This window comes from Scyliorhinus canicula, chromosome 12 (assembly GCF_902713615.1).
Source record: "Scyliorhinus canicula chromosome 12, sScyCan1.1, whole genome shotgun sequence".
Classification (NCBI taxonomy): Eukaryota; Metazoa; Chordata; class Chondrichthyes; order Carcharhiniformes; family Scyliorhinidae; genus Scyliorhinus; species Scyliorhinus canicula.
In genome coordinates, this window is record NC_052157.1 from 149,903,358 (window position 1) to 149,929,587 (window position 26,230).

Sequence of the window (26,230 nt, forward strand, 5' to 3'; positions counted from 1 at the left end):
GTTCACAGACTGCTTCACTGCAATGCTGACTGCAGGACACGGTTCCCAGCCTGCTTCACCGTGATGCTGACTGCAGGACACGGTTCCCAGACTGCTTCACTGTGATACTGACTGCAGGACACCGTTTCCAGCCTGCTTCACTGTGACACTGACTGCAGGACACTGTTCCCAGACTGCTTCACTGTGACACTGACTGCAGGACACTGTTCCCAGCCTACTTCACTGTGACACTGACTGCAGGACACTGTTCCCAGACTGCTTCACTGTGACACTGACTGCAGGACACTGTTCCCAGACTGCTTCACTGTGACACTGACTGCAGGACACTGTTCACAGACTGCTTCACTGTGACACTGACTGCAGGATACTGTTCCCAGCCTGCTTCACTGTGACACTGACTGCAGGACACTGTTTCCAGCCTGCTTCACTGTGACACTGACTGCAGGACACTGTTCACAGATTGCTTCACTGTGACGCTGACTGCAGGACACTGTTCCCAGACTGTTTCACTGTGATGCTGACTGCAGGACGCAGTTCCCAGACTGCTTCACTGTGATGCTGACTGCAGGACGCAGTTCCCAGACTGCTTCTCTGTGACACTGACTGCAGGACACTGTTCACAGACTGCTTCGCCATGATGCTGACTGCAGGACACAGTTCCCAGACTGCTTCGCTGTGACACTGACTGCAGGACACTGTTCCCAGACTGCTTCACTGTAACACTGACTGCAGGACACTGTTCCCAGACTGCGTCATGATGATGGTGACTGCAGGACACCGTTCCCAGACTGCTTCACTGTGATGCTGACTGCGGGACACTGTTCCCAGACTGCTTCACTGTGATGCTGACTGCAGGACACCATTCCCAGACTGCTTCACTGTGATGCTGACTGCAGGGACCTGTTCCCAGACTGCTTCACTGTGATGCTGACCGTGAGGACCCCATTCCCAGACTGCTTCACTGTGACACTGACTGCAGGGCACTGTTCCTAGCCTGCCTCACTGTGACACTGACTGCAGGACACCGTTCCCAGACTGCTTCACTGTGACACTGACTGCAGGGCACTGTTCCCACCCTGCCTCACTGTGATGCTGACTGCAGGACACCGTTCCCAGACTGCTTCACTGTGATGCTGACTGCAGGACACTGCTCCCAGATTGCTTCACTGTGAGATGCTGACTTGAGGACACCGTTCCCAGGCTGCATCACTGAGATACTCACTGCATGGCACCATTCTCAAACTTCCTGCTCGAGATGGAATTTAAAAATTTTTTTGATTGGCATGGTGGCACAGTGGTTAGCATTGTTGAATTTCAGCCTTGGGTGACTGTCTGTGTAGAGATTGCACGTTCTCCCCCTGTCTGCCTGGGATTCCTCCGGGTGTTCCGGTTTCTCCCACAGTCCAGAGATGTGCAGGATAGGTGGATTGACCATGCTAAATTGCCTTAGTGTCCAAACATGTGAAGGTTCTGTGGGGTTACAGCAGTACAGGAATAGGTTGGGGGGGGATGGGCCTGAGTCGGGTGCTCTTTCAGAGGGTTGGTGCAGACACGATGGGCTGAATGGTCTTCTTCTACACTGTAGGGATTCTATAGATTATGGTTTCCCACTCTGCTCTGACCGGCACCCGCCAGCCTAAATACTGAGGCTGGTCAGGAAAAGGTCCTAAAATGGCCATCAAGTGGCTACTTAAGGGCCTTAATAGAGATAAGGATGGGCATCCCGCCCAAGACCCTGCCCGACCCGCTGTGAAATTGCATCTGGGTCAGGGTGAGTGGGATCCCCTCCTTCAATTTTATGCACCCCCCCACTGCCCCACACCCCATAGAAACTGCCGGGGAGCGTAAAATTCTGACCCAGATCGTACTCGAATTAAGAATTACCAGGACGAAACTGGAAATAACCTATGAAATGATTTTTTAAAAATATTGTGAACCTTACAGGGAGAAATCTATGGTTGATGGCTATTGGATGAAATTCTACTGAACATGAGATTGGGAGACCAGAATTTAAGTACGTTGGCAATATTCATGGAGATGAGGTAGGTGATTAGAAAATAGTCACGATCTGGTGATAAAGAGCAGCAACAGCAATGTTTGAAGTGCTAACGCTATTGTGGACAGCTGTAAGATCTTAGATCAAACAGTAGCTACCCAGCCAACTCTTGTTCTCCTTTACTTACCACTTGAAGGGAAAGCGTCTGTTTTTTAATCTTCATAGAGGCGAATAGTGAGCTCCTGAAATGAAAGAGAGACCTAGAGGTGAATTTAAGTGCAAGCTTCAGACTTTGGCATGTGAGGTTTATGTCGAGTTTGCAAGCCGGCTTGCTCTTCAGCCTCTGAAATATGAACTTGAAGTGAGAGTTTCCTCTATTAGGGGGCGACACGGTGGCGCAGTGGTTAGCACTGCTGCCCCACGCCGCCGAGGACACGGGTTCGATCCCGACCTCGGGTCACTCTCCGTGTGGAGTTTGCACATTCTCCCCTTGTGTGCGTGGGTCTGACCCCCACAGCCCAAAAGGACGTGCTGCCTCTTAATTGGAAAAAAATTATTGGGTACTCCAAATGTATTTTTAAAAAGAGGTTCTTCTACCGGATGATTTATTTTAAAGCCAATCCATGTTTATCCAGCATCTTATTGGGTCTCACAGAATCATCTCCTGTTGCTTCACATGCATTGACATACTTTGAAATGCAGCAACTTGTTATGTCAACAAAGCCATCAGTCAATTTGCACACGCCAAGATGTCACCAACAGCAATGAGATGCATCGGCCATTAATTGATTGAGAGAGAAATATTAGCCAAAGGACCAAAAGTATACTCTGCTCTTAAATATGGGTGTTATTGGAACCATCAGATAGGGCTTCAGTTTGATATCTGATCATGAAGACTGGCACTTTTGACAGTATAGCTCAAATCCTGTTTGGTGTTTTGTGGTGAGCCCAGGAGGCTTGTACTTTTAAAAAAATTAATCTATGGGATGTGGATGTTGCTGGTTAGGTCTACATTTATTTCCCAGTTTGATCTAAGATCCTAGTTGTCCTTCAGAAGGTGGTGGTGAGCTGCCTTCTTGAACCGCTGCAGTCCTTGAGGTGTAGGTACACCCACTGTGCTGTTAGGGAGGGAGTTCCAGGATGTTGCCCCGGCGACAGTGAAGGAGCGTCGATATGTTTCCAAGTCCGGGTGGTGAGTGACTTGGAGGGGAACGTTCAGGTAGTGGTGCGCCCAGATATCTGCTGCTGTTGTCCTTCCAGATGGTAGTGGTCGTGGGTTTGGAAGGTGTTGGCTAAGGAACCTTGGTGAGTTCCTGCAGTGCATCTTGTAGATGGTACACACGGCTGCTACTGTTTGTCGGTGGTGGAGTGTTTGAATGTTTGTGGAAGGGGAAAGCAATCAAGCGGGCTACTTTGTCCTGGATGGTGTTGAGTTTCTTGAGTGTTGTTGGAGCTGCACTCATCCAGGCAAGTGGAGAGCTTTCCATTACACTCCTGATTTGTGCCTTGTAGATGGTGGACAGGCTTTGGGGGATCAGGAGGTGAGTTACTCACCGTAGGATTCCTAGCACTTGACCTGCCCTGATAGCCACAATGTTAACGTGGCTAGTCCACTTCAGTTTCTGATCAATGATAACCATTGTTGATTGTGGGGATTCAGCAATGGTAATGCCATTGAATGTCAAGGTTGAACTTAACTGTTCATTGTTAATCCAGAGCTGTGTACATATGCAAAACATTGCTGTGCGTGGGTGCTGTCTCCATTCCAGCTCCTTCCAGACTCTACAGGCAGTCTACTATCATCTGACTCTCTACATCATGTAGTGGGCAGTACAGTTCTCCAGTCCCGTGTTAACCATTAACCTGCCAAACATCGTACTTCGACAGGAAACTGCAACCTCTCGACCCAGACGCAAAAGTACGGCTCACTGAGCCAGTGTCCATTTCACAACACAAATGGCTCAACATTTCTTAGGAAAAACATTGCTGATCCATATTTAGTTACCACATTTGGCTATGTGACAACAGTGACTATATTTCAGGTGGCACAGTGTTTAGCACTGCTGCCTCACAGTGCAGGGACTCAGCTTCGATTCCGGCCTTGAGTGACTGTCTTTGTGGAGTTTGCACGTTCTCCCCGTGTCTGCGTGGGTTTCCTCCGGGCGCTCTGGTTTCCTCCCACAGTCCAAAGATGCACAGGTTAGATGGATTAGCCATGCTAAATTTCCCTTTACTGCCCAAAGATGTGTAGGTTAGGTGGGGTTATAGGGATAGGGCGGGGGAGTGGGCCTAGGTTGGTGCTCTTTCACAGAGTCGGTTCAGACCTGATGGCCTTGTGCAATGTAAAGGTTCTATGATTCTTCTATTCTATGAAGTAATTGGCTATGGAATACTTTGGAATATTCTGAGCATGTAGAAATAGCTCTATAAAGCTCCCCATGGCCAGATGGGAATATTTTCTTGTCTTGCATTGCCTTTACTGTTCTAGAGAAAGCACCCATTGCAATGGGTCTCGACAAGATGCAGTGCATCCTCACCTACCTGACAGAATTGCTGCCTCCAGGGCTATGAGACCCAAATGGCTCTGTTGACGCATGGTTGACATCCCGATTTCTGCCAAGTAGTTTGCATTTGAGATAGCCATGGAGAAAATATCTCAAAAGCTTTTATTCTTCTTAATGAATTATGATTGAATATTCAGCTTCAGTTTATAATTCTGTTGTTGCCGCAGCAAATTAAACATTTCATGCATACAATCGGTACTGACATGCTCATTTTAGCTGCCAACATTTCATGGAGAAAACTTGATGAGGTTTGAGGTTGTGGTGAGGTTGGTATTCTGACATTAGGCAGGACCATCAAATAAAATGCCACCATAGCTCCAGAGGCTGCTCTACCCTTTGAAGGGGTGTGCTCACCCCAGTCCAACGCCGGCATCTCCACATCATCCCCTTTGAAGGGCAGAGCTGACCGGTGGTGAATTCATCCTGACTGGAGGCTGACAGGCAGCACTGGGCTGCTCCTCTGAAGTGAGGTGTCATTAGTGCATAGCAGGGGCATTCAAATAGAAAAGACCGGACTCATGTTGGGTATGTGTGCTGGATGATGGTGTTGTGGGTCCTCTCTTGATTTTTTGGCACCCACCCCTCCCTCAGCGTAGGAACGGTCGTCTTCCTCCCCAGCCAGCTGGAGGGTTCTCTCCTTGGATTGCGAGGATTTTGATTCCCGGCATCCCTCCGACCTTGTTGTGGGATCTCTTCCTTTTGTGATGTGCCAGCTTATCCTGGAGGATGGGAAGAGTGTAAGCGGGACGTGTGCCAGGGTAGATGGTAAGGATGCCTGGTGTGCGTGGGTGGTGGGTGGGAGCAGGGAGGTGATGAGGTAACGGGCCACAGGAGAAATCAGGAAGTGTGTGGGAGAGTGAGTGGTGGTGTGCCCTGAGGTGACAGCGAGTGAGCTCCCTCTTGATGTGTGATGAGTGAGTGGTGATAGATGAGAGGAGCGACTTACCCTGGCCAAACGGGGCATCCTCTTGCTGCACCAGGTGCCCGTCCTCCTCTGCCAGGAGCTTGCGTTTACCAACCTCCCATGCGGGGTTGGTGATTTTGCGCGATGGTCTCCTTTCCGTCTGTGGGAACAAGATGTGGTGACGCTCCTCCACGGCATCCAACAATCTGCCAGTGAATTGCCGACTTCTTGACAGCCATTCTCCGCCTGGCACCATGAAGAAGTGTGTGTGGGGAGCGCCGGGCGTCCTTTTAATGATGTGCCCCATTAATTGAGGTGCTCAGCTGATGGCGGGGTGGGTGAATAAGAGGCCGCCCGCTACGGAGGCTGTATGGATCCAGTGCGGAAAGGTCTTTTTTCTAAGTACCTAAAAACACGGTGCAAAAACCAATGGTGACGGAGGGCGACTCACTGCTTTTCCCGCCCGAAACAACACTTTGTGAAAAAAATTGGAAAATTCCACCTATTTCCTCTGTTTCTCTCTCCTAAGATGCTGCCTGATCTGCTGAGTGTTTGCAGCATTTCTTGTTTTCATTGTTTATACTATACTACCTGCATAAAAAACAAAAACTGCTCTGGAAGAAACTGCTCTGCAAAGTTTATGTTGCCCTGCTACATCCATGTAAGATCTGTTTCACTTTGCTAACGTTGTGGGCCGTGAACTATTAATCCATCTGACCTTCCAACTGGTGGCTTCCTACGGAAATGATCCAGACCTCACCCTTTACCTGAAGCGCACACGGGTGCACACCTTCATCTCAATGAACCCCAATGGAAAACAAATTGCCAAGGAAGGGGGCAAAGGATGGTAACGTAGTCAAATTCAGGTCATAGATCTGCGGGCAGAATTAGACAGAGAAGAGACATAGAGCAGAGCAGAAAGTGGCAAGGGATAAACTGTGTGTCTGCTAGAACCTAAAGTGTGACTGTAATTAATTCAGCCTTGTCACTCTGTGTTTGGATTCAGTGGTTGAAGATTGAATAGAATCTAACCTCAATTTCCTTTTCTGTTTACTCCCAATATTCCCTCCCTGGAGATTCTGATGCCTGTAATCTTAAAAATGTATTTACCAAAAATACAGCATTGGTTTAAAATAGAACTGAAGCAGCCTCAGTTTGTTGTGTAGGAGAAAGCTGAAAGCAAGTGTTGTGGGCCCAAGGACCCGAAGCCTATCCTGCTTTTTTTTTCAATTCATTCTGGTATGTGAGCATTTCTGGCAAGGACAGCATTTATTGTCCATCTCTAATTGCTCTTGGAAAGGTGGTGGAGAGCCATCTTCTTGAACCGTCGCATGTAGGCCAGGCCGAGCAAGGATGGCAGATTTCCTACCCTGAAGGTCATTTGTGAACCAGATGAGAATGTAACAAATGTACTGTCTAATGTTAGACTAGATTGATCTTTATTCAGATTCTGATATGCTGTAATTGAAAGAATGCACCAGACGCAGAAGATATTCTTCCATTTAATAATGAAATGAAAAATGAAAAATGAAATGAAAATCGCTTATTGTCACGAGTAGGCTTCAATGGAGTTACTGTGAAAAGCCCCTAGTCGCCACATTCCGGCGCCTGTTTGGGGAGGCTGGTACAGGAATTGAACTGTGCTGCTGGCCTGCCTTGGTCTGCTTTAAAAGCCAGCGATTTAGCCCAGTGTGCTAAACCAGCCCCTAATAATAATAAATGTATGTTTCATGTCAATGCCACCATGTTTGCTTCAAATCTGAAATTTGACCTTTCCTGGCTTCTCCATTAATGATGGATGTTGCAAAGACCAAATGGATTGAACAGCTGATGTCTATGGTGATTAAGAAAAAATGTTTCATGGCGGCCCGGTGGCACAGTTAGCACTGTCGCTTCACAGCGCCAGGGACCAGGTTCAATTCTGGCTTGGGCCACTGTCTGTGCGGAGTCTGCATGTTCTCTCCTTGTCTGCGTGGGTTTCCTCCAGACGCTCCGGTTTACTCCCACAGTCCAAAGATGTGCGGGTTTGGTGGATTGGTCACGCTAAATTGCACTGTAGTGTCTAAAGGTTAGGTGGGGTTACTGGGTTGATGGATAGGTGTGGGCAATGCGCATATCAGGTGCAGACTTCAGCTAGTTCCTTTGTGCTGCCTTCATCTTTATGAAAACGGAAAATCCAACCCTGCACATGTAGGTCGTCATGAAGGGCAATAGCAACAAAATGCTTGTTTTACTCAGCACTGGGTACTCCTGGAACATACTAATCCAGAATGCTGGTAGCCTCATGGGCTTTTGACATGTTTTTAATGTGGTGTCACAGGTCAGGTACAGAAGTGTAGGGCGCGATTCTCCGCAACGGCAGAGAATCAGGAAGGCTGCCGTGGAAGAGGCCGTCACCCACGGCAGCCTCCGCGCCCCCTCCCGGGACCCGATTCTCCCCCCCCATTGGGGCTAGGAGCGGGGCCCCGGGGGTCTCAGCGGCGTGGCCTTGACGACGGTCGTCAAGGCCGCACGTCAAGAATGACGAGCGGCTGGCGCCTGTATGACATCAGCCGCGCATGCGCGGATGACGTCATCACGCAGACGGCTCCGACCCGCGCATGCGCGGAGCCGTCTTTTCCCTCAGCCGCCCCGCAAGACGTGGCGGCTTGATTTTGCGGGGCGGCGGAGGGAAAATAGTGCGTCCATTATGGACGCAGGCCCGACGATCGGTGGGCACCGATCGCGGGCCTTTTCCCTCCTTGGCACGGCCGTGGTACTGTCGTGCCAATCGGGCACCTAGAAGCCCCAAACGGGCTCCTGGCGCCCGTTTCACGACGGTGGCGACCAGGTGTGGTTGCCGCCGTCGTGAAAAGGTCGTAAACGGCCGGCCAGTCGGCCCATCGGCCTCGGAGAATCGTGGAGTGGGGCGAGCGTGGGGGGGGAGGGGAGAATAGCGGGGTTGTACAAAATGTCGGGAGGCCCTCCCGCTATTCTCCCAGGCGTCGCGGGGAGTGGAGAATCGCGCCCGTAGTCTTTTAAATTGGAGTCAGCTGTAAATTACTAACTGACCCTGGCGTTTCAACCTCAAAAGGAATTTTTCACCCACCACTTCTCTTTCAAAATATAAAACTTCTCCTCTCATTTGCCAGCACTTCCCTGCATATTACGCACATGGGATTTGCATCATTATTTGTATTGGCACAATTGACAAAACCATACCTCAAGAAATCATTTTTATACAGCTTTGTTCCAGAGTTATGTTTCTTCTTTGTAGGTTTCTAACTAGAGGCCCTGGAGCTCAGTACAGAGCTAACACTAGCACTGCTCTGTCCTGCTCTCCCCTGAGCAGCTCTCTCCAGCAGATTATATTGTGTGATCCTGCCAGTAGGCGCACTGCCGATTTGAGTCCCTGGCCAGCTCTTACTTTTAAGAAAACCATCCATCTTCACAGTCCTCTTGCCAGCATCTAGAAAATGGAAGCAGCACTGCTCCATGATTTGGGGCCTAAAGAATGTAAATGGAGGGCGCTTGGCGTCAAGTGTGCGCGCAAGGTGCGTGACCTACTCTCTGCTGCCTCTGGCGATCGTGACCACCGCGGAAATGCCGCGACCGATTGCTCCAAGATCCTCCCTACATCCGGTGGGTCACGACCCGCGCTTTGAAAAACCCTGCCCTTGACATAAGCCCAAAAAGCACTGGTAAATAGTGCATCTGTAAAATTTGTGGTTTTGTTAAGTGCTTTCAATTCTTAATTAAATAGAATTGCCCCAGGAATGATAAATGGTTTGTGCAGTTTACAGAGATCCTGATCCAAGCACAATTTTGATTCAAGAATAAAATAACTGGGCAAATGAGTTATGGATTTATTGGAATTCAGCATGTTTATTGTCACTTTCAGTCTCTCAGATGGAGGAGTGGGAGTAGAATGGCCTTCATCCAATCGGAACTGACTTGCCTGAGCAATGCACTCAAGGTGAAACAATTTGCAATACAAGTCCAGGAACCACTGTGTGCCATGCCAGAGTAGGAAGGTTAATGAGTTTGCGTGGCTGTACCTTGCTATTTTAGGAGCAATTAACCCAGCTCCGTGACCTCTACCCTGAAGAACAGGGCAGTAATGTCCTGGGACACCATCACTTCCATGTCACACTCCAACCACATTCGGAAGCAGATCAGCTTTCCATCATCAATGCTGGGTCAAAATCCTGGCAATCCCGACCTAACAACGAGGAAGGCACAGGTTCACGGGGAAGGTCCCCAACTACCTGCAAAGGGAAACTGGGGAATAGAAAATAATTGGCAACCATGCCAGTATAACCCAGATCAGAGAACTTAAAATAAAAATGTAATATTAATTAATAGTTGTATAAAACTACAGAAAATGTAGTAACACAAAGCGTTCGAAAGCTCATGCACAATAGTGTCTCAGCTATAAGGCGACACAAAAACAAGAGTCATTTTTAAAAAGTATCGATTCCATCTGCACAGACTTTGGTCATGACTGCCTAACTACAGGCTGCTGGGAGCTCTAGCACTCTCCGCATTACAGTACAAAGGACTGAAGATCAAAAGGAGGTGCATAACTTACGAATATATTACTGTGCACACAAAGAAAATGCAGAATAAAGATCTTCAGATCTCTGCCACAATCCTGCTTTAATTGCAAAAATTTTGTACCACGAGCTTGAAAACAACTCTCTATATATTGCGGCAGAGCTTTCTGATTATGTGAGGGAGCAAAATAGCTGATGGTGAATCATCAGTTTGCTTTACATTTCTTTTTTAAAATTTTTTCCAGTAAATTTAGAGTAGCCAATTCATTTTTTTCCAATTAAGGGGCAATTTAGTGTGGCCAATCCACCTACCCCGTACATCTTTGGGTTGTGGGGGCAAAACCCATGCAGACACGGGGAGAATGTGCAAACTCCACACGGACAGTGACCCAGAGCTGGGATTGAACCTGGGACCTCAGCGCCGTGAGGCCACCGTGCCGCCCTTGTTTTACTCAAGTTTTATTTTCCAATGGAAATAACATCTATTCCTTGAATAAGGCAAGAAAGCTTTGTTTGGTTGGTGCAGTCGGATATTAAGCACCTCATGCCAGAATCTCTGCCCCTTTTGGCCAGCAGTATTTATTTTCTAAATTAATGTATTATTTAGTTCTAGAAATAGCTATTAGAGGGGTGAAATGCTCCACCGATGAGATGTGGGAGAACCGTGAAGCTCCCTGCATTCCAGACAACTACATCTGCAGGAAGTGCACCCAATTGCAGCTCCTCACAGACCGCATGGATTGGTTGGAGCAGCAGTTGTATGCACTTAGGGGCATGCAGGTGGTGGAAAGCACCATAGACAGGACATTTAGATATATGGTTACACCCAAGGTGCAGAAAGATCGATGGGTGACGGCTAGAAGGGGCAGGCAGTCAGTGCAGGGATCCCCTGTGGCTGTCCCCCTCTTTAACATCCTCTACTGTTGAGGAGGATGGTTATCAGGAGAAAACCACAGCATTCTTAATTACTTGCTGCACCTGCAAACCAACTTGTTGTGATTCATGCACAAGGACACCCAGGTCCCTCTGCAGAGCAGCATGCTGCAATTTTTTTACCATTTAAATAATAGCCCATTTTGCTGTTGTTCCTACTACAATGGATGACCTAACATTTATCAACATTGCACTTGCCCACTCACTTAAACTATCTATATCCCTCTGCAGACTTTCAGTGTCCTCTGCACACTTGGCTCTACCACTCATCTTAGTGTCATCTGATTCCTGGGGAGGAGGGCGGACGCCCTTGCCTTTGCCTCCCTGATTGCCCGCCGTAGAATCCTGTTCGGCTGGCGGTCAGCAGCACCACCCAAAGCCGCAGACTGGCTGTCCGACCTCTCGGAATCTCTCCAAATGGAGAAAATCAAATTCGCCATCCCAGGGTCAGACGACGGCTTCCACAGAACCTGGAAGCCATTCACCCAATTGTTCCGGGACCTGTTTGTGGCCAACAGACAAGCAGAAGAGCAGCCAGGTAGCCAAGAAACGGGAAAGTAGCCAAAGCATGAGAGGGAGAGATAGACCGGGAGAGGGGGGGGGGAGGGACAGCTAAATCTAAGAGGAAGGAAAGGCGAACTGGGCTGGGGGGAGGGGCAGAGGGGAGAGACAGGGAACAATAGAGGAGAGCCAGGGAAGGGGAGGGGGGAGGCAGGGAAATGTTAACAAACTTGGCATCCACGGGAACAGAGAAAATGGGGAAGACGGGAGAGCCGCAGAAGCGGAAGTGCGCACGAGATGACAACGTCAGCGAACTCTGTCCGGAAGAAGCAAGGGACAACACCACGAACGGATGCCTACATATGTGTGTAAATAACTTTGCCAAGGGTACAGAGCTGCCGCTGTAGAGCAGGGGCACAATACCATCCGCTGACTTCGCGGGGAGAATTAACACTTCAGCAGCAGCAGCGACCCATGGAGGGGGAGGGGGGTGAGTGCCCCGATGGGAGGGGATGGGAGGACTGAGGCACGTGGGGTAACGTCTAGTGGATTGCTGATGTATACTCTCTTTATGCACTATGTTAATGTTCACTAATTTGCTGTGTTAAGATTATTACTATTTAATATGGAAAATTTTGCAAAACCTTCATTTAAAAAAGAACAGCAGCAGCAACCCGGAGGGGGGGGATTTATTTTCCTTTTTGTAAGGGGCGCATGCTCTATCTTGTTTTGAATTGGGTGTTAATTTGCTAAATTGTTTATCGTTTCGAGGGTTAAGTTGTTCTGTTCTGTTGGCATGTTGCCCTTCTTTGTACTATTTTCCTTTTTGGAGGGTTTTGTAAACTTATTGAAAACTTTGAATAAATACATTTTATTAAAAAAATCTTAGTGTCATCTGCGAACTTTGACACATTACACTTGGTCCCCAACTCCAGATTATCTGTGTAAATTGTGAACAATTTCAGATCCAACACTGATCCCTGAGGCACAACACTAGCCACTGATCGCCAACCAGAGAAACAGCCATTTATCCACATTCTTTTCTCCTGTCAGTTAACCAATACTCCATCCATGCTAATACATTACCCGTAACACCATGTGCCTTTATCTGGTGCAGCAGCCTTTTGTGCGGCACCTTGTCGAATGTTTCCTGGAAATCTAGATACAACACATCTACCGGTTCCTCAGTGTCCACCGCGCTCGTAATGTCCTCAAAGAATTCCACTAAATTAGTCAAACATGACCTGCCTTTCATGAACCCCTGCTGCGCCTGCCCAATGGGACAATTTATATCCAGACGTCTTGCTATTTCTCTGTTAACGACAGACTCAAACTTTTTCCCCACAACAGAAATTAAGCTAACCACCTACAGTTATCCGCTTTTTGTCTACTTTAAACAGCGGCGTCACATTTGCAATTTGCCGGAACCGGCCCAGAGTCCAGCGAATTTCGGTAAATTACCATAAGCACATTTGCTATTTCCCCCACCACCTCTTTTAGTACCCTAGGATGCATTTCATCAGGGACAGGAGACTTGTCTACCTTTAGCCCCATTACCTTGCCCAACACTATCTCATTAGTGATAATTTTTTTTGAAATTTAGAGTACCCAATTTATTTTTCCAATTACGGGTCAGCTGGCCAACCAATCTAGCCTATACATCGTTGGGTTCTGAGGGTAAAACCCATGCAAACATGGGAGAATGTGCAAACTCCACACGGCCAGTGACCCAGAGCCGGGATCGAACCTGGGACCTCAGCTAACCACTGCACCACCATGCTGCCACCATGCTGCCCCGACTCTCCTTAGTGATAATGATCGTTTCTAGGTCCTCATCTGCCATAGTCTTCTTGCCAACAGTTCAATGCCTCAGCCATTTCCTCATTTCCCATCAAAATCCCCCTTCTCATCCTTTAAAGGACCAATGTTTACCTTAGCCATTCTTTTTCGTTTTATATATTTGTAGAAACGTTTGCTATCTGTTTTTCTATTCTGAGCTAGTTTACTCTCATAATCTATTTTACTTTTCTTTATAGTGTTTTTCGTGGCTTTCTGGTGACCTTTAAAGATTTCCCAATCCTCTAGTTTCCCACTAATCTTTGCCACTTTGTGTGCCTTTTCTTTCAATCTGATACCCTGCTTTACTTCCTTAGATTATCCTTTTTCCTGCAGTCCTTCCTTTTCACTGGTATATCCTTTTTCTGAGCACTCTTTGAAACATCTCTTTGAAAGTCCTCCATTGTCCCTCAATTGTCCTACCACAAAGTCTTTGCTCCCAATCTACCCTAGCCAACTCTTCCCTCATCCCACTGTCGTTATTATTATCTGGTGGCCTATAGATTACGCCTATCAGTAATTTTTTTTCCTTTACTATTTGTAATTTCCACTCAAATGGATTCAACATTTTTCTCTATAGAACCTATATCATCTCTCATTACCGCCCTGATGCCATCCTTAAATATCAGAGCTGCACCACCTCCCTTACCTTCTTGCCTTTCCTTCCAAATAGTCTGATACCCTTGGATATTTAACTCCCAGTAGTGACCATCCTGCAACCATGGGCGGGATTCTCCCAACGGGAGACTAAGTGCCGCCGCCGGAGTGAAACCCAGAGTGTTTCGCTCCGGCGTCGGAGGCCGCTCCTCGCCCCCTATTCTCCCACCCCCAGGGGGGTAGGAGCGGCGCCGCGTCATTTACGCACGCCGGGCCTTGGCGCCACGTAAAAGCTTCTAACATCTCCTGAGTTCTTCTTCCCTTTATCTTTTTTCATACCTTTTGATGTAGTTGAACCACCTTCCCATGTACTAACCTGCTGCTATACTTCCCATGAACCATTTTACTTCTCGTAGTGTTACCTTTTCCTTCTCAGGATGTCAGTGAATGGGCCGGCGACATTCTGAAGGGGGAGGGTGAACAGTCAGAGGTGTGGTACATAATGGTAGAAATGACATAGGCAGGAAGAGTGACGAGGTCCTGCAGCAGGAGTTCAGGGAGTTAGGTAGAAAGTTAAAAAACAGGGGGCGGAATTCTCCGCAGGGGGCCATCGTGAACTCGGCCGAGGTTCACAACGGCCTTGGAGCCTGCACCCCGCACCTAATTCACCCCTACCCGGGGGGCTAGGAACGGGCCTCCGTCTTTCTCGGCTGCGACCTCGTCACGCCAAGAATGTGAAGTTGCCGGGTCCAACCCGCACATGCGCGGATGACTTAATCGTGCAGATGGCACGAACCCGCGCATGCGCGGTGGCCGTCTTTCTCCTCAGCCGCCCGGCAAGACGTGGTGGCTTGATCTTGCCGGGCGGCGGAGGGGAAAGAGTGCGTCCCTTTTGGACGCTGGCCCGACGATCGGTGGGCACCGATCGCGGGCCTGTCCCCTCCCGAGCACAGTCGTGGTGCTCCCGTGCCAATCGGGCCCCTAGATGCCCCAAACGGGCATCTGGCACCCGTTTCACGAATGCAGCGACCAGGTGTGGTTGCTGCCGTGGTGAAACGGGTGTGAAGGGCCGGCCACTCGGCCCATCGGGCTTGGAGAATCGCCGTTCGCCGTGAAAAATGAAAAGCGAGCGGCGATTATTCCAACGAGGAGGGGGGGAGAATTGCTGGGGGCGCCAGGGGGGCATAAAAAATGTCGGGAGGCCCTCCCACGATTCTCTCACGCCACGTGGGGAGCGGAGAATTCTGCCCAGGATCTCTAGGGCTATAATCTCAGGATCCCAGGATTACTCTCTGTGCCACGTGCCAATGAGGCCATAAATAGGAAGATCGTACAGCTAAACATGTGGCTAAACAGCTTGTGTAGGAGGGAGGGTTCAGATAGCTGGACCATTGGGATCTCTTCCGGGGCAAGTGGGACCTGTACAAGAAGGATGGGTTCCATCTAAACTGGATGGGCATAAATATCCTGGCTGCTAAGTTTGTTAGTGTCACACGGGAGGGTTTAAAGTAGTGTGACGGGAGAGGGGGGGCGAACCTGAGCAATACGTCAGAAGGTGAAATAACTGAGGGGAAACGAGAGAATAGGGCCATTAAGACTAAGAGCAAGAGCAGGCAGTGAGATTGGTGGTCTGAAGTGTATTTGTTTCAATGCATGACGTATATCAGGTAAGGCAGATGAAATAGAGCTTGGAATAGTTGAATTATGACATTGTTGCCATTACAGAGACTTGGATGAGGGAGGGACAGGACTGGCAGCTAAACGTTCAAGGATTTAGAATTTTCAGGCGGGATAGACGGGGATGTAAAAGGGGTCGGGGAGTTGTACTACTGGTTAATGAGAATATCACAGCCGTACTGCGGGAGGACACCTTGGAGAGCTCAAGCAGTGAGGCAATATGGGTAGAGCTCAGGAATAGGAAGGGTGCAATCACAATGTTGGGGGTTTACCACAGGCCTCCCAACAGCGAGCGGGAGGTGGAGGAGCAGATAAGTAGGCAGATTTTGGAAAGGAGTATAAGCAACAGGGTTGTAGTGGTGGGTGATTTTAACTTCCCCTGTATTGACTGGGGCTCGCTTAGTGCTAGGGGGCTTGGATGGGGCAGAATTTGTAAGGAACATCCAGGAGGGCTTCTTGAAACAATATGTAGATAGTCCAACTAGGGTAGGTGCCATACTGGATCTGCTATTGGGGAATGATCCTGGCCAGGTGGTCGAAGCTTCAGTAGGGGAGCATTTCGGGAACAGTGACCATAATTCAGTAAGTTCGGGTATTGTTGGATAAAGATAAGGGTAGTCCTTGAGTGAAAGTGTTAAATTGGGGGAAGGCTAATTATAACAATATTCGGCAGGAACTGAAGAATCTAGATTGGGGTGGATTTTTTTGAGAGTAAATCAACATTTGGCATGCGGGAGGCTTTCAAATGTCAGTTGATAGGAATTCAGGACCAGCATGTTCCTGTGAGGAAGAAGGATAAATATGGCAGGTTTCAGGAACCTTGGCTAACAAGAGATTATATCAGCCTAGTCCAAAAGGAAAGGAAGCATTTGGAGGGGCTAAAAGACTGGGAACAGATGAAGCTTGTGAAGAATATAAGGAAAGTAGGAAGGAACTTAAGCAAGGAGTCAGGAGGACTAAAAGGGGTCACAAAAAGTAATTGGCGAACAGGATTAAGGAAAATCCCAAGGTTTTTTATCCGTATCTAAAGAGCAAGAGGGTGGCCAGGGAAAGGCCCACTGAAGGACAGGGGAGGGAATCTATGTAATAATAATAATCTTTATTGTCACAAGTAGGCTTACATCAACACTGCAATGAAGTTACTGTGAAAAGCCCTTAGTTCCCTGTTCGGGTACACGGAGGGAGATTTCAGAATGTCAAAATTACTTAACAACACTTTCGGACTTACATAGAACATAGACTGTGGGAGGAAACCAGAGCACTCGGAAGAAATGCAGACACGGGAGAACATGCAGACTCCGCACAGACAGTGACTCAAGCTGGGAATCGAACCTGGGACCGTGGCACTGTTAAGCAACAGTGCTAACCACTGTGCTGCTGTGCCGCTCTGTGTAGAACCAGAGGAAATGAGCAAGGTACTGAATAAGTATTTTGCATCAGTATTCACCAAAGAGAAGGACTTGGTGGATGATGAGTCTGGAGAAGGGTGTATAGATAGTCTGGGTCACACTGAGATCAAAAATGAGAAGGTGTTGAATGTCTTAAAAAAAAAGGTAGATAGGTCCCCAAGGCCTGATGGGATCTACTCCAGAATACTGAGGGTGGCAAGGGAGGAAATTGCTGGAGCCTTGGCAGAAATCCTTGTATCCTCATTGGCTACAGTTGCGGTCCCAGAGGACTGGAGAACAGCTAATGTTGTTCCTTTGTTTAAGAAGTGTAGCAAGGATAATCCAGGAAATCACAGGCTGGTGAGCCTCAGATCAATGGTAGGGAAATTATTGGAGAAGATTCTTCAGGACAGGATTTACTCCCATTTGGAAACAAATTGACTTACTAGCGAGAGACAGCATGGTTTTGTGAAGGGGAGGTCATGTCTCACTAATTTGATCGAATTTTTTGAGTAAGTAACGGAGATGATTGATGAAGGTAGGGCAGTGGATGTTGTCTGCATGGACTTCAGTAAGGCCATTGACAATGTCCCTCATGGCAGACTGGTGCAGAGGTGAAGTCACATAGGATCAGAGGTGAGCTGGTAAGATGGATATAGATCTGGCTCGTTCATAGAAGACAGAATGTAGCAGTGGAAAGGTCCTTATCTGAATGGAGGGCTGTGACAACCTGTGTTCCGCAGGGATCAGAGCTGGGATCTTTGCTGTTTGTAATATATATGAATGATTTGGAGCAAAATGTAACTGGTCTGATTAGTAAGTTTGCGGACAACACAAAGGTTGGTGGAATTGCGGATCGCGATGAGGACCGTCAGAGGATACAATAGGATATAGATCAGTTGGAGACTTGGGCGGAGAGATGGCAGATGGAGTTTAATCCAGACAAATGTGAGATAATACATTTTGGAAGGTCTAATTCAGGTGGGAAACATACAGTAAATGGAACAACCCTTAAGAGTATTGACAGGCAGAGGGATCTGGGTGTACAGGTCCACAGTTCACTGAAAGGGGCAACACAGGTGGAGAAGGTAGTCAAGAAGGCATACGGCATGCTTGCCTTCATCGGCTGGAGCCTTGAGTATAAAAATTGGCAAGTCATCCTTCAGCTGTATAGATCCTTAGTTAGGCCACACTTGGAGTATAGTGTTCAATTCTGGTCGCCACACTACCAGAAGAATGTGGAGGCTTTGGAGAGGGTACAGAAGAGGTTTACCAGGATGTTGCCTGATGGGAAACATTAGCTATGAGGAGAGGCTGGATAAACTCGGTTTGTTCTCACTGGAACAAAGGAGATTGAGGGGCGACATGATAGAAGTCTACAGAATTAAGAGGGACATGGACAGAGTGGATAGTCAGAAGCTATTTCCCAGGGTGGAAGAGTCAATTACTAGGGGACATAGGTTTAAGGCGTGAGAGGTAAAGTTAATAGGAGATGTGAGAGGGAAGGTTTTTACACAGAGGGTAGTGGATGCCTGGAACTCGCTGCCGGAGGAGGTGGTGGAAGCAGGGACGATAGTGACGTTTAAGGGGCGTCTTGTTAAATAAATGAATAGGATGGGAATAGAGGGATATGGACACCAGGAGTGTAGAAAATTTTAGTTTAGACGGGCAACATGGTCGGCACAGGCTTGGAGGGCTGAAGGACCTGTATCTGTGATGTACTGCTCTTTGTTCTTTGTCTCCTACCAACCGACACCATCGGAAACACCTAAATTGATCATTGTTCCTTGTAAGGTGCAAACGGGTCTACTTCATTTACCTATGTAACAATAATCATCACACTTCAAAATCATTCACTGTTGTGTGAAACACTCAAAATGTTTCAGAGAGAGATGTATAAAGTGCTACATAATTATAGGAACAGAAAAGTCAAATGCAGAAGGTATGTTAGCTCTTCAACTGAAGTTGTTTACTATAACCGCATTTCCCTGCCCTTTGTCAATAAATGGAAAACTTTCTGTATATCATGGTAATTTTTAAGTAAATATTTTGCCCTTTGTAAATCCTGTTTTGCTAATCCCTCATATGCACGCTCTTCCTCACAGAGTTCCAAGACATTCCTTATGAGAACCTTACTGTAGAATAACAGTACAGCAGATCACCAGAGGATGACACCTTCAGGTGATATGTTCAGATTTGTGTTACTGGGAGTTGACGATCTCAGTCAGAGTTGACCAATTAAATACAGGAGGGGTTCATGAATTTAAGAAGCACTGAGGTAGCAAACTATGTGGGTTCCACCACTGATTAATCACCATATTGAATGGTAGAGCAGGCCCGAAGGGTCCAACTGGCTTGCACCTGTGCCTAAGTCCCATGCTCCCACTGCGCGGGCGGGATTTTCAAGGCCCTCCGGCTGGTGGGAGATCCCAAAAGATCCCGCCGGCAGCCAATAGCTCAGCAGAGCCACCATGGGAAAATCAGGGGGAGGGAGCAGGAAAATCTTGGCCTTTCACAGGACAGCTACAACCCCCATGGCATCTGTAATGGCACATTTAAACTCACTACCATTGTCCGTCCAGAGTTTGAAATGTGGCCATGAGCCGAATCTGCTATGTATCTTGAAGCTGTATAAGACAAAGGGACATGACTTGACATAGCCCACCAAAAGTTTTCCTTTATCAGGCTCCACTGCAACTTTCAGAGGCCTGAAAGGAAATATTTCCCTCAACTACTTCCTTGAGTTCCATGTTCGCGCCACCCTTTGGGGGAAAGAGGTTTCCCCTGAATTCTCTATTCCCCATATTTGATTGATTATCTCTCTGGTTTTAGACTTCCCCATTTTCTACTTTATCAAACCCATTTGTTATCTTAAAATTCCTACCAGGTCAGCCCTTAGTCTTATCTTTTCAGAACAGAGTCCCAGACTGTCCTTTTTTGCACCTTCTTCAGTATTTGAATATCCTTTTTATAACGTGGACACGAAAACTCCAAATATGATCCAAGCAAGGTTCAACACAGGTTTAGCACAAAATTACAATTTTAACCTGATGTGTTTACTCAACCGCCAGTTATTTTAACAGAGACATTGCCATTCCCTTTTAATGAGTTAACTGAGCAATTGTAAACAAATGTGATAAGCAGTTGTTCATTAATGTTAAAAGTAGCTGTTTTCTGGGTTAGATGAGATTTTCCCCTTGTTGCCTGGTTTCTCCTGCATAACTAACACAATCGTAACTGTGGACATAAACATCACTGTTTTAGCTTCACTTCTGCATGCAAAAACAGACCAGACACACTTTAAGCCAACTTACCTAAAATGACATTTGTTACATAAAAATTGTGTGTGCTCGTGAATGTTGAGATGATTAAGCTGACAACAAGAGTGCCATTTCTTCTCTGAAACGATGCCGATTGAGAAAATCAGCATCTGCTGTAATGTTCCTGTTGTTTCTCTGGCTTTTGATTTTATGGATGATGTCCACAAATTGTGAATTTTAAATATTGGGCAACAGATTAGAGGATTTTTTTCCCCCAACGCCCCCCCCCCCCCCCCCCCCCCCCCCCCCGCCCCCACCACGCATGAATTTGAAAGGTCAGGGTGGAGGACGGCAAAATGTCACTGGAAAGCAGGAATGGGCCCTTTGTCCATGTTCGCCGCTGGTTTGTGAACTGTGGTCCCCGGTAAAATTGAATTTTAATAAACTGCAACGACGAATGAGCAATCTGGGATTCTCTGCTTTTTCAGAATCTATTCAAGTGATTATGGGATGTGGAATCTCAGTGGCTTGTAGAGATGAGAGAAGCTGGAATTGTTCTTCATCAAGCAGAGGACGTTAAGGGGAGGCTTAATAGAGGTTTTCCGAATCATGATGGTGTTTGATGAAATAAGTGACTGTTTTCACTGGCAGGAGGGGCACAGATTTAAAGTTATTGGCAGAGGAACTAGAGGCAAAATTTATGTGAAGTGAGTTGTTGTCATTAGTTAGTTCGGCCTCATTTGGAATATTGTGCACAATTCTGGTCGCTACACTACCAGAAGGATGTGGATGCTTTAGCGAGGGTACAGAAGCGGTTTACTAGGATGCTGCCTGGTATGGAGGGCATTAGCTATAAGGAGAGGTTAGATAAACTCGGTCTGTTCTCACTGCAATGACTGAGGTTGAGAGGCGACCTGATAGAGGTCTACAAGATTATGAATGGCATGGACAGAGTGGATAGTCAGATTCTCTTCCCTAAGGTAAGAGAATGAAGTACCCGGGCACATAGGTTTAAAGTGCGTGGGGAAAAGTTTAGAACTGATGTGCGAGGCAAGGTTTTTTACACAGAGGGTGGTAAATATATGGAACATGCTGCCTGGGGAGGTGATGGGAGCAGGTACGATAGAGGCATTTAAGGGACATCTAGACAAATATATGAATAGGGTGGGAATGGAAGGATACGGATTCCGTGGGTGCAGACGGTTTTAATTTCGGCAAGTACCATGGCGCAGGCGTGGAGGGCCGAAGGGCCTGTTCCTGTGCTGTATGGTTCTTTGTTCTTTGTCATCTGGAATGTGCTGCCTGGTGATGAAAGCAGATTCAATATTTATTTTGAAAAGGAATCGAACATATATTTGCAAAGAGAAAATTTGCAAGGCAGGGAACGGCGACTAATTGGTTAATTCTTTCAAAGAATCTGCACATGATGGGCCAAATGACCTCCTTCTATGATTAGTAAAGATCATAGAATATTAGAAATTCGACATTGCAGAGGGAGGCCATTTGGCCCATCGAGTCTGCACCGACCCTCCGAAAGAGCCCCTTGCAGGTACACTGCCCCACCCACCCTATCCCTGTAACCTAACCTGCACATTCCTGGATACCAAGGGCAATTTTGCATGGACAATCCACCTTAGCTGCACATCTTTGGACTGTGGGAGGAAATCGAAACACCCGGAGGAAACCCACGCAGACACGGGAAGAACATGCAAACTCTACGCAGACAGTCACCTGAGGCCGGAATTGAACCCTGGTTCCTGGCGCTGTGAGGTAGCAGTGCTAACTACTGTGCCACCGCGATGATCTCTTGAACAAATCACACAACCGTGAGTTTTAATGTCATTGCAGTGTCCTGATTGAAAACCACACTTCTAGCACAGCATTCAGATGTTCCCAACTCCTTGGAAAGATCCAAAGCAAATCCTACAGCTCTGGTTCTTAATCCAGCCTGCCCCACCCAAATAGGGTAGGGGGGTTTTAAAATGGTGAACAGGTGTGGTGGTTTCACGCTCCTTCGCTGTCGGGAAGCGAAAGCGAGGGCGTTGGCCCACTTCCACATGTGTAACTCCTGATACTCTTTCATTCTTCTGCTATAAACTCTATCACGTTGGCACAGTGGTTAGCACCGCTGCCTCACAGCACCAGGGAGCAGGGTTCAATTCCAGTTTCCGATGGCTGTCTGTGCGGAGTTTGTACATTCTCCCCGTGTCTGCGTGGGTTTCCTCCGGGTGCTCCCGGTTTCCTCCCACAGCCCAAAGATGTGCAGGTGAGATGGATTGGCCATGTTGCATTGCCCATAGCGCCAACAGTTCAGGTGAGGCTATGGGGTTACAGGGATAGGCTGGAGGAGTGGGTCTAGTTCGGGTGTTCTTTCAGAGGGTCGGTGTGGACTCGATGGGCCGAATGGCCTCCTTCTGCACTGGAAGGCTTCGATGATTCTAAATGTGCTACTTCATTGGCTATCTGAAAAATAATTGAAGCCACATAAAAGTCCCCAGATCACAGCGCCTAAATTCACAGCAATACCTGAAAGCATTAACTCATCAAATAGCTGCTTATGGCTACCTGCCAGATTTTTAAAACTGAACAGAGTTTCCTGCTGAAACTGGTAAACCAATTAAATTATAATTTTATATTCAAAGTAATTAAGCTACTGGGACAGTTAGTGCTAAATAAATTATAATGAGAATAAATCAGAATTCTTTACTGAACATTAAATTTATTGCCATCTCCAGGGTAATGCACTGGGTTTAGAAATAAACAAATTTGTCTTGTGGTGCACGCTAACACTTTTGTAATAGGTCAGCCTTGTGTTACCAGGCCCCCTTGGCACTGGGTAACTGGCTTGAGTCACTAAACTTGGAAACAACTGTATGCTGCCTCCTCAACACACGGTCGATCTTGGGATACAATTACATTTGTCCCTGCAGCTTCTGGTATCTCATGTAAGTGGGAACATTCTTCATGTGTGAGATTAGACAAAGAATGTAGGCTGCAAATTCCACATTGAGGGAATTACAAAGAGGGTGCCTCGGGTGTGGGTAATGGTGTCTCTTCTTTGCCTCAATTTGTTTACACAAAGTGATAATAATAATAATCGCTTAGTGTCACAAGTAGGCTTCAATGAACTTACTGTGAAAAGCCCCTAGTTGCCACATTCCGGCGCCTGTTCAGGGAGGCCGGAACGGGAATTGAACCCACGCTGCTGACATTGTTATGTATCACAAGCCAGTGATTTAGCCCACTGTGCTAAACCAGCCCCTGATGGTGGACGCAAAGACTGCCCTCCATTTTGGGGTCTGAGTAGGCTTTATAGTGCCTAAGAAATAGATGCTATATGGCCTATTTTCAAGGCACACATGGGGCGGGATTCTCTGACCCCCCCTCCGGGCCGGAGAATCACTGGGGGGGGGGGGGGCTTGAATTCCGCCCTCACTGGCTGCCGAATTCTCCGGCGCCGGAGTTTCGGCGGGGGCGGGAATCGCGGCGCGCCTGTTGACGGCGGCTGGCAGCTGCTCCCCCGGCGATTCACCAGCCCACGATGGGCCGAGCGGCCGCCGGATTTAGGCCAGTCCCGCCGGCGTGAATTAGACCTGGTACTCACCGGCGGGACCTGGCTCTGCGGGTGGCCTCCGGGGTCCTCGGGGGTAGGGGGGGAGAGGGGGATCTGGTCCCGGGGGGGGTGCTCCCACAGTGGCCTGGCCCACGATCGGGGCCCACCGATCCACGGGCGGGCCTGTGCCATGGGGGCACTCTTTCCCTCCGCATCGGCTGCTGTGGACCTCCGCCATGGCCAGTGCGGAGATGAACCCCCCTGCGCATGCGCTGGGATGACAGCACCCGCTGGCGCTCACACGCCTATGCCAACTCGTGCTGGCCGGCGGAGGCCCTTTAGGCGCCGGTTGGCGCGGAGCCAAGCCCCTTCCGTGCTGGTTGGCGTGGCGCCAGCCCCGCTGGCGCCGGCCTCGCCCCTGAAGGTGCAGAGGATTCCGCACCTTCTAGGCAGCCCGACGCCGGAGTGGTTCACGCCATTCCTCGGCACCGGGATCGCGCGCCCCACCGGGTAGGGGAGAATCCCGCCCATAGCATTTCACATAATGGGGTTATTCCAAATTATTGTTATTGTTATTATGCGGAAAATTGTGTTGCCATTCTGAAACAGCTATGTGATGTACTTCATTGGGCACTGACAGTGAAGAAAGGACTGCTGAACAAATGTTGTAGAGATGCCGATGTTGGACTAGGGTGGGCACAGTAAGAAGTCTTACATCACCAGGTTAATGTCCAACAGGTTTGTTTCAAATCAGTAGCTTTCGGAGCACTGCTCCTTCCTCAAGTGAATGAAGAGGTAGATTCCAGAAACACATATATAGACAAAGTCAATGATGCAAGACGATACTTTGAATGCGAGTCTTTGCAGGGAATTAACTCTTTACAGGTCCAGACAGAGCGACTGGAGAGAGGGATCATCACAGGTTAAAGAGGTGTGAATTGTGAAATGTTGTGGAGGATTCTTTGCACCTCTTCAAATATCTTTAATGTCTATTAAAGCCGCTAGGCAAGGAGGTTTGAACAGAGTTAGAGGAATGGGGAGTTCAGGGAAAGCATTTGGATGAATTTACAGAGATTGGAGCAGGATGAAACCTCAAGCACCTAAAAGTATGAGAATTTTAAATTTGAAGTACAGGGGAACTGAGAGCCAATGCAGATTGGATGGGGACATGGTAATAAATGAGCTGATAATGGTACACGGTAGGATGAGATGAGGTTTACAGAGGATGGAGGATGGGAGGTCCAGCAAGAAGGCATCGCTATGGTTGTACCTAGAGGTGACAGAAGCATCAATGAGGATTTCCGTGGCAGACCAGTTGAGGCGAGGAGGAGAAGAACAATGACATGGATGCAAAAGTTAGCTGTGTTTGTGATGGAGCGAATATGGAGCTGCAACTTGCTTAGGGTCTCCACTTAAGTGCAAATGGGCGCAAGGGGAGCAAGAGGTGATTCTAATGGATGTAATGAGGATTGGTTTGGGTAAGTGGAAAGAGGGAATCAGCTGAATGGATGGTTTCACCTCAAGTGGCAAAACAAGTTCATGAAATCAAAAGAGAAAATGCTGGAAAATCTCAGCAGGTCTGGTAGCATCTATAGGGAGAGAAAAGAGCTCACATTTCGAGTCCAGGTGACCCTTTGTCAAAGCTAAAATACACAGAAAATGGAAGATGGGAAACTGGAGGAACAGCATCTCATCTTCCGGTCTCAACATTGAATTCAACAACTTCAGATGGTTAGCTCTACCGCACCTCAACCCCTTTGTTTCATTCCATTTCATTTTAACTGCCTTTTTCCTTTTATTTCTTTCTTGCCTTTCTTTCTATATATATATTCCCCCCCACTATCTTATCCCCCCTCTCCTTACCTTTTATTCCCTTCGCTTCTTCCCTCCTCCCCCCACCCTACATCTGTCACAGCTTACCGTCTGATTTTAGTTTCTCTGCTGTTTGGCCTTTCACACCTTTCATTCTCTCTGGGGACTGACATTAGCATTCTTTTTCCTTGGTTTCTGTGGCCAATAGAACTCTTTTCCCTTGGTTTCTGTGGCCAATAGAACTCTTTTCCCTTGGTTTCTGTGGCTATGGCACATCTTTCATTCCCTCACCCCACAATATAAATATCTCCCACTTTCTATGTCTTTTAACTTCGACAAAGGGTCATCTGGGCTCGAAACGTTAGCTCTTTTCTCTCCCTACAGATGCTGCCAGACCTGCTGAGATTTTCCAGCATTTTCTCTTTGGTTTCAGATTCCAGCATCCGCAGTAATTTGCCTTTATCCAAGTCGATGAAATCCTTGCGCTTGTAGCTGGAGGTGAAGATTTAGGGGGACAGGGGGAAAACCACATTGATACAAATCAGTAGACAGATGGACAATCGCACAGATAGATGGAAAGGCCAATTCATAGATAGACCAGTAAATAGATCGTTGGATTCAGATAAGAAAATCTGTACAAAGCGTTAACTCCACACAGAACACACACGCTGCAT

At 47.7% G+C, this 26,230-nt stretch overlaps 1 protein-coding gene and 1 long non-coding RNA gene across 2 annotated transcripts in view; one reads left to right on the forward strand and one right to left on the reverse strand.

Moving 5' to 3' along the window:
• LOC119975028 (carboxypeptidase M-like) overlaps positions 1-2,357 on the forward strand; it is an 81,314-nt gene extending 78,957 nt beyond the window's left edge. Inside the window, exon 9 of the mRNA XM_038814487.1 lies at positions 1,945-2,357. Within this exon, the coding sequence (XP_038670415.1) occupies positions 1,945-1,962 (18 nt within the window). The 3' untranslated portion in view covers positions 1,963-2,357. The remainder of the gene's footprint in view (positions 1-1,944) is intronic.
• Positions 1-26,230, reverse strand: part of LOC119975031 — a 93,170-nt gene that overhangs the window by 14,774 nt on the left and 52,166 nt on the right. The window contains exon 2 of the long non-coding RNA XR_005462643.1: positions 2,184-2,238. This is a non-coding gene — a long non-coding RNA (uncharacterized LOC119975031). The remainder of the gene's footprint in view (positions 1-2,183; positions 2,239-26,230) is intronic.